The 12,901-nt window shown below is 43.8% G+C and overlaps 1 protein-coding gene across 1 annotated transcript; it reads left to right on the top strand.

Moving 5' to 3' along the window:
• The first annotated feature begins 1,266 nt into the window (after positions 1–1,266).
• NAAA (N-acylethanolamine acid amidase) lies at positions 1,267–12,901 on the top strand. The gene is made up of 10 exons (XM_063335283.1): positions 1,267–1,569; positions 2,369–2,533; positions 4,370–4,496; positions 5,206–5,296; positions 8,212–8,288; positions 9,674–9,846; positions 10,721–10,783; positions 11,375–11,441; positions 11,899–11,927; positions 12,820–12,901. Exons 1-10 carry the CDS (start codon positions 1,364–1,366, stop codon positions 12,893–12,895), a joined length of 1,074 nt encoding a protein of 357 aa, XP_063191353.1. The 5' UTR covers positions 1,267–1,363; the 3' UTR covers positions 12,896–12,901.

The raw sequence follows: 12,901 nt of genomic DNA, 5'->3' as shown, positions 1-12,901 counted from the left end.
GGCTGTTTTTATGTTGCTGTTGAAATAGAAAGGTTGTGTCACACATAGCAGAACTAAGGGATTTTCCTGTATCAGTGCATCTCGTGGTGGGACTTGCAGGTGTCTGATTTTTGAAGTATGCATGAGAGTAACATAGATCTGTGGATTCTTAAGGTCAGAGGTTGAACTTGTGCATCAGCTGTGACCTCTGCTGGGACCATTAATGGGTTTGTACTTTCACCAACCACCTATTTTAAAGGAAACTTGAGGGAGTCTTTTATACCACTCCTCACGGAATTCTGTGTGAAATGGATTTTCTTGTGGGGCGGAAACAGGTGCCACAGGCACAGTATAATGGAAAGGCAACTGGGAGGGTGGTTTTCCCCTTTCTTTGTGGGAAACCAGGTTAATGTTTATATCCCATGTGGGGATGTATTCAGCTGAGGTATGTTTGTTATGTTGAATATGTAATTGTATTCATTTTAATTCCTATTATTTGTGGTGGGGTGTGTGTGGTGTGTTCTTGCATCTTGCTTCCTAAAGCAACAAAGCTTATAGAGGCTTCAGCCAGGAGAGAAGAACAAAGCAGAAAATTTATACCGCTTTGTATGTTACCTTCAAATTCAATTCTCTGCTGAGGGAAAAGGCAGGGATTGCTACTTGGAATAATAGCAATGAGTTGCCAGGTGGAGAATGTAGGAGCGGGAGAGGTGAAGGGATGCAGAGGAGCAGTAGTGGTATGGGGATGAAACCACAGGAAGGGGAGATGTATGATATGTTCTTGGATAAAACTCCCTTTCCCCCATTTCTTTTATTCCCTTTATGGGCATGTGTCCAAAACCTAGTAACTTCTGAGGCTGAAAAGGAGAAGCAATTAATTTTCTGTCATAGAGGACAAGTGTTTAATTTCTCTTCCCTTCTCTCCTTTGCTGACATCCTCGCAGTGGGGTTTAGCAAGCTGTGAGCTGGGCCTTGTTGCTGCTGGGCCCGGGCTTGTCTCCTCTCCCCTACTTGCAAAAACGAGAGTTTTGGCCTGCCTTTCCTAACCTCTTTGCCAAAATGAAACGTAGCTGTTAACGGCTCGGTTATACCTTTATTTTCCGTGTTACTTCATCACTGCCTGTCCACCCTGTCCCCCCCACTCGAGTCCCTACGGCGGGGGCAGCCTGGGCAGGGAGGGAGCGCGGCGGCCGCCTCGCCTGCCCTGACGCCAGGCGACGCCGTTCCCCCGGCGCAGGCTGCAGGCCGGCCGTTCGTCGCCGCGGGGCGGGTGCCTGAGGAGGGCGGTCCCGGGCCGCCGCCATGTCCCGGCCCTTCCCCTTAGCCGGCGGGGCGGGCTGGGGCCGGGCGGGCTGGCTGTGCGCCGGCGGCCGCGTCCGGCGCTATGGGGCGGGGGTCCCTGCCGTGGGGGCTGCTGGCGCTGCTGTGCGGGGCGGTAGCAGCAGCGGCGGCGGCGAGCCCGGTTCCCCCCGCGGTGGCCCCGCTTCTGTGTAACGTGAGCCTGGACAGCCCCGCCGAGGAGAGGTGGCTGCCGGTGCTGCGGCACTTCGATCCCGCCTTCCTGCGGGCCGCCGTCGCGCGGGTCATCGAGTGAGTGCGGGGCGGCGGCGGGGCCGCCTCGGGGGAAAGGGGGGTGTGACATGGCCGCGGGCGGGGCGCTGTCAGGCAGCCCTTCTCCCCGGTGGGGCGGCGGGCGGGGTGGCCACGGTCCCCGCCGCGGAGCCCTTGTCATCCCCCGGCAGACCCGCTGCTGCGCGGCCCGAGGGAATAGGGCGAAGGGATGCTGCACGGCGGAACTTGTCTGAACTCGAAAATTCACGGTTTTAAACTGAAAGAGGGGAGATTGAGATGAGATCTGAGGAAGAAATTCTTGGCTGTGAGGGCGGTGGGACCCTGGCCCAGGTTGCCCGGAGAAGCTGTGGCTGCCCCATCCCTGGAGGGGTTCAAGGCCAGGTCGGACGGGGCTGGGAGCAGCCTGGGCTGGTGGGAGGTGTCCCTGCCCAGGGCAGGGGGTGGCACTGGGTGATTTTTGAGGTCCCTTCTCACCCAAACCATCTGTGGTTGCCTATGCCCTTAGGAACCTGACAGATTGGATTGGGGAGGTCCCTGCTAGGAATAAAAAAAATCTCAAGTGTAGGAAGCCTGTGCAGAAAGTTTTAGTGGGGTCACGCAGGCTGTTTTGGGGTCGCGCAGAAGACACTGGGATTTGGTGAGGGACGGGATGCAGGGATGTCTGATAAAGCATGGGAGAAGCTGCTCCTGGGTGGTTGGCATCATCTGGGACAGGCTGATGAGGGTAGCGGCAGACTCCTTCAGCATCTGACTGCCAGGCGCAAGTTGCAAACCTCCTTGTTTCTTTCTCAGCTAATGCCTTGAGTGTTTTTTGCAGTGAACGTGTACCCAAATGGGCCCACAAAGTTATTCGGACGATAGCAGCAGAACTGGAGTTGTTTATGCCGCAACCCTTCGCGGGGGAAATTCTGGGACTTTGCAAAGCGCTGGGAATAAGCCTTGGAGACGGAGTCCTGCTTAACTTTGCCTACGAGTCTACCGTGTGAGTGTCTGGTACTTACAGAATCTGGTAGAAATGGATGCGAAGATGCTTTTTAGTTCCATGCGGGAGAGCTGGTGACAGGCAGGTGACATGTGGCAGACGATTCGCTCTGTTCATTCTCATACCGTTTCATACGTTCTGCTGGAAGGTGTTCTTCTCATTAGGTGGTTTGTATCCTGAATTGAAGAAGAAACGTAGAACAGTGTTTTTATGTGTTAATAAGGGCGATATGTAGCTGTAATGTTTTTCTGTATGTATACCTGTATAAGAGCATAAAAATAATACCTGCTAACAAGTAAGGGCCATCCATTCAAAGGATTTGGGTTCCTTTATCTTCAAAGATCACGTAATGTGCTCTTGTTACTTAAACTGTCCTATTTCACGAAATAGGAAGCTAGGAGAATTAGTTGCGATCTAGTTATTTTAACCGTTCGTCTGAGATGAAGTTGCTTCCAGACCGTTTTCCAAATGAAAATGGATGTAGTATCTTTATGACAACAAACAAAACCTGAGTAGAAAAAACCACTCAGTTTCACTGTCTTTTTTTGCCCTGGAAGCATGTGCAGGAGAATAACGAACAGTTGGTGTTGCCTGTAAGGATCCTAAAGATACTGCTCTGTGTAGATTTCAATAAAAAACGTGCATACAGCCACTTCTACCCATTTTGATTGTTAATTTTCTTATCGGGTGGTATCTGGTGAAAGTGATCTTTTTTTAAATGAGGATTAATACCAGATAATGTAGTCATTCAAATGTTAACTTTCGTAGTATTTCACAGAGGACGCTTATCGTTCTTAGCTGTGGTAAGGCCTGTGAAATTTTAAGCTTCTCAGCTCTCACGGTACTGAAGAAAAAACATCAACTGGGAACAAACTACTTGTCCGCAAAATTTTTTTTACCTTTACGCTTTTGAAAGACAGTGCTGTGCATCACTGGAATGGCAAACTTGTAACTCCAGAGGAAAAAAAAATCCCTGCTAATTTGATATATTTCACAAAAACCCCTGTTTCATCGAAACTGAAAGTAATTACAAAATGACATTTCAGCCTGCTTCCTGTTCAAGAGGTTAGACTATTATTGAAATGTCTCACAGTTTAACCACAATTGATGTTTTCCGTTTGAAAGGACTTTGCTTGATTATTTTTTTTTTTTTAATCTACTTGTAATTAAAAATAAACAGGGCCCAAATTGAAATGAAATAATCTGTAACGGTCAAAATGAAATCTATAATGTTTCAGACTGATACTTTGTGGACGTTTTTAGATGTCAGATTTTAATCTGGATTTAGAAAAGAAATAAAATGAACTAAGGCAGTTTTTCCCAAGTGGAAATGCTGCTTCCTACCTGGTCTGTAATATCTGTCCTGATACGGACAGTTGTGCAGCTTTTGACTTTCTGAGCCAGGTGGGACCTGACGATTTAAGTATTGTACAGTTTTGTATGTTAGACTTCGTGCGAAAGGACTTTCCCATATGGGTATAGTGCATAAATCATGTAAGATATTATAGCATTGTGTAGTTACGCAGAGCTTCAGTCAAACCATTCTGTCCCTTTCCCTCCTCCTGCACCCCCCCCCCCCCAATTTGAACATAAAACCTGTAAGAAATTTTTTCAAAAAGTATAGGATGAGACTATTCTTTCAGCTTGGGAAGTGTAAGTTCTAATGATGCAATGCAAACTCTTGTTTGTATGCTTACATTAGTAAGTAAATTAGTAAAATACTTTGCAGAAGATAAACTTAGTTACTCCTGAAACGTTGAGCGAGTTCAACTATAATATAGAAAGCGTTGTCGTAGCTTTTCCTTAAATAATTCTTTCTCCTTTTTGTTTTTGAAGGTTCTGTACTAGTATTGTTGCTCAGGATGACAAAGGAAACATTTACCATGGTCGGAACCTGGATTACGATTTTGTCGATATATTAAGCAAGATTACAATTGACGTGCGGTTTATAAAAAGCGGGCAGGTATGATCTGTGGTTGCTGTGGCTGGGGGGTATTCCCTGAAGGAACGGGGTATGGTCGTGCAGCAGCGTAGGCGTAGTGGGATTTAGTGTAGGAATGCGGATCCCATCCCAAGGTTACTGGATTATTGGAGCACCACAGTCGCTCTCTCCAGGGATGCGGGATGAATGCTGGTTTTCTTGGCTTTCTGGACATCCATTTGGTGGTGATAAATCAGCATAATCTAGTATCTCAGGATCATTATTTGGAAGGAGATGTTTTGAAGAAGAATATCTTGAGATAAAAAAAGAAAAGAAATACCGGAGAATATAGAAAAGACTTTAGTTTTGGCAGGGGCCAATTCTCAGGCTTTTTCTTAAGGCCTTGTTAATTTCTGTGACTGATATATGTGTGTGTTAGATGGAAAAAATCCAAAAATGAACAAGTTGCTAGTGCAGTCCTCGGTAGCCTGATTTTCTTAATATTCATTGGTCTGTTTTGCAAAGGGATTTTTTCTTGGCTACTCGCTAACTTGAGCAAAAGTTTTATAGCAGTCGTTGATCATTAATAAATTAAACGCAGTGAATTTTGGTCCTTAGAGTCTTTTTATCATTTACTAGGTAAGTTTTACTGTAATTTAAGGAAAAGGAAAAAGTACAGGATGCCGCTTCAGACTGTTGCCTATATTTTAAGTAGTAGAAGGCTAAAATAACGTATGTTTCCTGGTTTCAGGTAGCATACCAAGGCACCACGTTTCTTGGTTACGTAGGCTTATGGACTGGACAAAGTCCACACAAGTTCACGATCTCGGGTGATCAGCGAGGTAAAATAAATCTGTCTGCCACGCTTGTTACGTACACTATTTCAGTCGATCGTTGCCTGCTCTTTCCCTTCTCTCTCGCCTTCTCCCAGAGGGAAAAATATGACTAAGGTTGCCTGGAAGGAGCTGAAATTGAACGGCTTCTCTGGCCCTCAGGGGATGAAAGCACACATGCTGCCAGTTTTCTGGTGTTTGTCAGCGCGGTGTTACCTGAGCTTCCAAAGTGTCAAAGTAGACAGAGAACCTCGGGGAAAGCCTTAAGAGACATATTGATGCGGTCTGCTCAAGAGACTCGATGGGAGGTGGCAGGGCAGGCGTTGAGAGAAGAAGATGTGGTGGTGTATAGCAAATAAACAGCTGCTCTGCTAGTTCTCTCTTCCTTTCTCTGTATTGTGTGTTTCTCTGTCCCCATAAGGCAGCTTGAAAGAGAGGATGGGAAGAGAAGGGTAAGACTGAGATCTAGGGGAAAGGCAGCAGGGAGAGACTGGAAAGGCGGTTGAGGAGAGATCTGGTAGTAGAGCAAAGCTGAGAGATGCTACTATGAGAACTAAAACTTGACCACAGAAGGGCTCGTAACAGGAAGGCAGAGGCAGGGTCACTGCCTCTTCCGTCAGCACTTGAGTTTCACAGGTGTTGATAGGTACGTCCCACTCGGAGCTTGGGTTTGCCTCTTCCATCCCTTCTGCTGTCTTTCTTTTGTTCCTTTTTTCTTTTCTCTTTAAGACTTTTTTTTTTGCCGTTCTTTATTAGCAGTTTGTTAGAGCCAGAAACAACGTAGTCTGAGTTGGAACCGACGTCTAAAATAAATGTTTATTTTTCACTTGATTGTGGTAACCGATTTTTCTTTTAATTAGACAATCTTTTGTTTTCGAAAAACTTTTAGATGTTACGCAAACGCTATTCACTGTGTATGTTACACTCATTACCTCTGTGAGTAGGGATTCCGCTGTGGAGTGGAAGCACCTTTTGATTCCTGTTTCTTTCGTTAATACTACCTTGTTGCATTCACTAGATTTTTGCTATAGTTTACACTCATTTTTTTTAAGAGCCTGTTTCTGATGCTAGTGTAGTTATTTAATCCTTTCAAAACTGGAGTGTCCCGGACTGATATTGAGAGACGCAAACTGCTTTTAGTTCATCCTAACCGCAGCTTGGAAATGAAGTCTTAAATGTATTGAGTCTTTGTAAAAGGCTTGATTTAGGAGATCTTGCGGACCAAAGGTCTGCGTCAGTGAACAGGCACAATCTGGGGACAGAACCACTGCTGTCCTGTTCTCCCTGCCGTTTCTCAGCTGTGTGCTTCAACCCTCAGGATAAGGACCATCAGAGATAGCGGTGAGGTGGTTGAGTCCGTGCACAAACTCATTCTGTTCTCCCGATTCCGATGGAGGAATCAAGTGCTGCAGACTTCTGTGTGTGCCGGGCCCCTCTTGTCCGTGAGGAGCCGATGTGCTTAACTACAGACAATAGTAGTTCACTCCGCACATGCTGCGCTCCCGTAAATCGTCTGTTGCCGACTGCTTGCTGCTCTATCTGTCCCTGTACAACTGAACTCAAAATTTAGGGAAACGAGCATGATGAGAACTATAGCTGGAAAGGGGGATGACTTTAAAATAGGGCAAAGGGCTATCAAGTGACAAGCATATTGTTTCTGTTGGCTTTTTCTGTTTTTGGCATATGAATAATTATAAACTTGACCTTCTGTTTTTCTCAGTGCTCCTAATTTTCTCCAGTAACACAGAAATACCATCGCTACGTCTTTTTTTAGCTGTTTTGTGATTTCTGTGTAATTCTCCCCATTGTTGTAATATTTCAGTAAGATGAATAATGAGGTTATTAATGGTGGTGTTAGATCTGACAGATGTAGACTACTGTATCGTATGAACAGACTTGCAGTCCTCTTGGAAATACGGGTTACAAAGTGCTAGTCCCTGTTAGCAGTCACCTTTGACTCTTCATTGCTTATCCTTCGGCTATGAATAGAAATGGTTTAAAAACTGAGCAGCTATAAGTTATCGATACTGAAAGGAACGTGATAGTTTTTGATTGAAATGGCTAGCACTGTCAAGTTCTGAGATACCGTGTATTCTCTGTACAGCGCTGAACACTGTCGTCTTATTGTCCTGTACCTCAGACTCCCTACCATTTTATGGCACCCTCTTAGGCCACTGGTCACAGGAATATCGTACCTTCCAGAAGACACCAAAAAGCTAAGATAACGATCACTCCTGTCCTTACGGGTCTGAGGTGCTTTCTGGAAAGCAGGGGTGTTAAGCCAGCTGCCCTGGGTGAACTTCAGTTGGGATTATGTTGTCTATTTGTATTTCACCTGTAGCTTCCGCTAGATGGTATGTTCTTTGTTAGCCCCTCTCCTGAAATGTTGGCATTTTATGCAGATATGTAGCTGCCCTTTTTCATTGAGGATCGAGCTTTCTGTGGTACTTCAATATCCAAATCTAATGACACAGAAAACAGCATTCGAAAGACAAGCTTTGTGAAATGAGGGCTTGCTAGGGTATGTTAGCCTGGTTATGCAGCACATGCTACGTGAGCTATCTATAGATACCATTAAAGTAATACTGGAAAAAAAGGGGAAAAAAAAAAAAAAAAGGAGCACTATCCAGCGTTTAGTGTTCTAAACAGTGTGGATGAACTCTAGATGGTGCAGAGGCTCTGACTCCTTTCAGGTGGTGTGTTTTTTGTCAGTTTGGTTTAAGCTGCCTAAATTTGATATTTATGGTAGTGGTATAGTTAGAGAATTAAAGAATTTATTGGACTGCTTATTTATTTGTAATGCAGTGTAGGGAAAGACTGCAGAGCTAGAGATGGGACGTGAAGAAGAAAGGAAGGTGGGAGGATAGATTACACTGAGCGTACATAACGTGCATGTATATAATTTCTTTTTTTTTTTTTTCCAGCGGGTGGTAGATGGTGGGAAAATGCAATAGCTGCTTTTCTGAATCGGAATTACCCCGTTAGCTGGCTTGTCCGAGATGTAAGTGCACCGAGGTATTTTCTCATATTTCACAGTCATGTAATTTGTACTAAAAAAATCCTAGTAAACTCGATGTTCCAACTTCCAGTTTCACAGAAGAGTCAATAGATCAATAAGTAAATGCATTTCGTAAAAGAAACAAGGTTTGTCCCCACAAAGTCAGTGATGTGTATGAGAGGCAATTCCAGTCTTTCAGGGGGAGCAATCTCTAATCAATGCCAAAAGTCTTTGAGAAGCTGTGCAAAGACTTCCTTGCTAGGGACTGCTTCAGCTAGCTGTGATTTGTAATTAAACAAATTAAGACAGCCGTACTCTTAGATGGTCAGTATCTGACCCAGTGGTTATTTTACGCTACATTTGATATGTTACCATTTTAACAATGCAGAGCTCGCTGATGAGCAGAAGGAGTTAGACTGGTATTTTGTATAGCGCATTTTATGAATATTGTGTTAGGGTACTACTAAGATAAAGCAGGTCTGCTGCTTCTCAGATTCTTGAATTACAGTAAACATGAATTATAGGGTTTGCAGGTAAACTCCCTGCAGAACTGGAACATCTGCTGTATACTGTGCTGTTCTTATTTTTTTGCGTTTGAGGTGGGATTTGAGGCTGTGACTCGAAACTACTCGCGGCAGTGTTCCCGTCAGAAAGAATTAATCGTTCTCCAGGGTTTTCCTCATCTTTCTGAACAATTTTGTTTGCTGCATGTTTTCCGTATTTGTTTTTAGTTCCTGCACAGCATTCATTTTTAAAGATGTACTTCAGTAGGTTGTGGCCATGAGAAAGGCAGCTTCATTGGCTGCGGTGGAACTGTCAGTTTATGCTAAGTTAGTCACCTGGTTATGGCAGGAGAAGCCAGGCTTGCTGTAAGCAATGCTTCTGCCATATTCACCGTTGTTACCTAAATCCTCTTAAACTATTGGCAAGACAAAGATGTGGAGTGGTTTGGGGTTTTTTCCCCCCTTTTCGCCCACTTTCATCTGTCCCATTCAGATGGAAAGACTTCGCTGAGGATTGAATTTGCAGAGTGTGGACGTGCTTCTGTCTTGTGACTGGCAGATTTCTCAGCTTTTTTCGCTTTTCACCATATAGATATGCGTACATATGTGTGTGTAGTATATGTATGTATATTTACTGTTTTCTTTGAATATCTGCAAAGCTGGGATTATTGAGTTCATTTACTAGTAACATATATTTCAATTTTATATGCTAGTTGCTTTGGAAAACCATTTTCAGAGAAATGTTTTCAAGTAGCGCTTTACAGTCAATTGCTGTTTTCAAAAAAAACTGGACCTTTTCTTCTTCTTAAGATGTCCCAGTGCTTGTTTTTGTGCTTGACCGTGCTCTATGATCTCTGTTTCACTGTGATCTCCTTTTTGCGTTAGACCCTGAGCAGAGCAGAGGACTTTCAGTCAGCTGTTCTCAGACTAGCTGGCATTCCCATCGTTGCTGAAGTTTACTATATTGTAGGAGGTGTGTCGCCTAAAGAAGGCATGGTCATAACGAGGAATAGAAGAGGGCCAGCAGATCTCTGGCCTCTCGATCCTTTAAGTGGAGCGTAAGTAATAAAAAGAAAAAAAAAAAATTTACTTTTTTTCATATTCTCTCGTAACTGATAGGTGGGGTTAGTGACACAACTTTCTTGAGAGATCCAGGGCATGTCTTACTAATTAGACAGGGGAAGCTTGAAAGCCTCTGAAATGAATCCCAGTTCCGTCTCTTTAAGGAAGGAATCACACCACCTTGTCAGGTTGGGGCAGTCCAGGGGGTCAAGGGTGGAAAAAGCATCTGTATATGTTAATTTTTTAAGTCAGATTCCAAAGGACACGAGACTTTTCCTGTCAGTCTGCCAAGTATCGCGCCAGTAAGTTCAGCACTTCAAAATTAGTTTTGACCCAATGTTATCGAAGGGTTGAAGGCTCAAAAATAACAGTTCCTATCGTTTTTGTGAAATGAGCAGCTTCATATATGAAGGAGATCCGAAATAGTTGCCCTGTGCGGGAAAACCAGCGCTTAATGCGTACAGTGAGTACTGGCTTGGTAACAGCCGGATGGCCCGTGGCTTTGCGTATTCCAAGCGGAATGCCACGGGCTGCATCATACGCACGCCCATAATTTTCTCTCTAATCATCCCTTTAAAGATCTGATCGTGCTTTTATTGTAGTCAGCAGTAGTTTTGTCACTGATGCCAGCAGCACTTCAGAGGTCACTCCTTTTGCATTTGTGTTCGGTAGTTGATGGTAAAGGCTGCCGCGTGTATCAACACAGGATCTTGTAAAACAACAGGGCTTGTAAAAGATGCAGGAAAAGAGGCTTTTGAATTTTGGTTTGTTTTTTATTTTTCCTTTTGGCCATACAGAGATAATGATTCTTGGCCTTTATTAGTTACCTACTGATTCGCCTTTCGTTTGTGTTTGTGTGTTGTGTTCTAGGTGGTTTCGTGTGGAGACAAACTATGACCACTGGACTACCCCTCCTCCTTTTGACGATCGAAGGTAAATTTAGTTTGGAGTTTTGTGTTGAGGTAACACTTTTAGCTTTAAAAAGCTTAGAGACTTGGGTGTTTTCTTTGCTGAGCACGTGTTAGCTCGCTGAGCAGGAGCCTTCTTCGGTTTCTGTAGTGCCACTCAAAAGGGAACACATAAGGTAAGGAACAATATTCGCATATGCCAGAGGAAAGTCTGTGTGGCATTGAATGGCATAAAAGATGAGAAATTGCAAGGATAAGGCACGTACCAAAAGTTTCTTTATAAAGCAAAGTTTAGTAAAAGTGAAAGGATTTAGATCCACAGAGAAAAAGTATTTGATAGCGCTAGGAGGGCGCTCACAGACATCATGCAATCCTTCGGCTGCGTAGTATGCAAAAAGCTGTTGGCAGATTCCCTGTTGGTCTGTCCTCAGTGGTGCGCTGATAGAGCACCTTCAGCAATGCGAGACTAGAGTCAGTCACGCAGAACTCTGGATTATTTTAGGCCAAAGCAAGCATTTTAATGCAAAGTCATTTAGTGAGAAAGTTGTCACATTGGTGCTTGGTAGCCTTTGGAACACTAAAGCGTGTTTAATAATACGGTGTTGTTTTCCTGCAGAACTCCAGCCATCAAAGCTCTCAATGCTACGGGACAGCAGCACATCAATTTTGACACGCTCTTTAAGGTATTCCTTTTAAATTCTGCATTATGGCACATAGACTTTGGCTTAAAAATATTTTTCAAAGCAGAAATGCAGTTGCATTTTTGTCAGGCCTTTGAAAGCTGTGAATCCCATCACCATCATCTTTGTGCAGTTCCTTATTTCAAGCACAATTATAAATATTACAGCCAGCAGCTAAAGTGTTAGGCAGAAGTGATATTTACCAGTTAGTTTTGAGAATTTAAATGTTGTGTATTTCAGAGGGCATTTTAAAAATATTTTAAAATATTTTTGTAAAAGGTCTGATGTTAAAAAAACAAAACAAAAAAACACAAAAAACCCCAAAGAAAACCAACCAGCAAGACAAATCCTTGACTTTGCGTTATTCCTTTTCATAACTTCATCCTACTGCTGTTTCGAAATAGTCTTTTAATTCCCTCTTCATTGACCAAAATGACAACTCTTCAAACTTTCTGTACAGGTGTTGTCAGTGAAGCCAGTCTTAAACAAGTAAGTATTAGACTCGGAGATGTTAATCAGTGCCTCCCTCCATGCCTCAGGCCACTTCAGTCAATCACGAATTCCCGTAGGATTTTCCCATGTGTCTGTCTGCATATCTTGTTTCCCAGCTTAGATCTCTGCTCGTGCACATGACACACGGTTTTCGCTTCCACAGCACCCTTCCTCTCTGGTCTGTCACTCAAGCCAAGAAACTACACTTTGTTAGGCTTGGTCTGGCAATGGGAAGTTCCTTTGTAGTAGTGAAACGAGTGACTGCTTAGGGGAGCAGCTGGGCTTCCCGCTGAGTCATCTGTGCCTTTCGCGCTTGGAACCGTTGCATTTGTGTTAACACTGAAAAACGGCTTTTGCTGGAGTTTCTGATGTACCTCTGCTTGATGTGTGAAAAAGAAAGCAATAAGAAGTTGGGACGTAGCTTTTAGGTACCATTTACTGGATTTTTAAGAGAGATTTATGTCAGTATACCATTATTGTTCTGCGATGTTCTGCAAATCGCACCTTTGCATTAGAGCTTGGCAATGGCTTCTTCAAAATTAATACCAGGACTTGCTCTCCTGTCTTATCAACGGGAGGAAGTTTGGAAAGGAGGAGATTGCATCTGTGTGACTGCTAAGATTAGCAATACTAATTTTTTTAATACGGTGATCAAATGTATGTTGAAGTACAATTCCTTTGCTCTACTAAGTGGGGAACAAAACCACTAAAAATTTGTGCCAGCAGCCTTAATTTTTATCTGTCTCTTTCCCGCTTTTCCTAACCCTTCCGTACTGAAGCAGAACGCTTGTTTCCACTAAAATTTGTTCTGCTGCTTTGCTAGTTCTATAAATTAATCCTCTTGCCTTTGGAATGTCACTCACTCACTCTTTTCCTCTTTCCCTACGAGAAACACGGTGTATACCACAGTAATGAGCGCTGCGCTTCCACAGAAGTACCAGACGTGGATCAGAACCGCGAAGTGAAGAGGT

The sequence above is a fragment of the Chroicocephalus ridibundus genome, chromosome 5 (assembly GCF_963924245.1).
Source record: "Chroicocephalus ridibundus chromosome 5, bChrRid1.1, whole genome shotgun sequence".
Lineage (NCBI taxonomy): Eukaryota > Metazoa > Chordata > Aves > Charadriiformes > Laridae > Chroicocephalus > Chroicocephalus ridibundus.
This window is presented reverse-complemented; position numbering and strand designations above follow the sequence as displayed.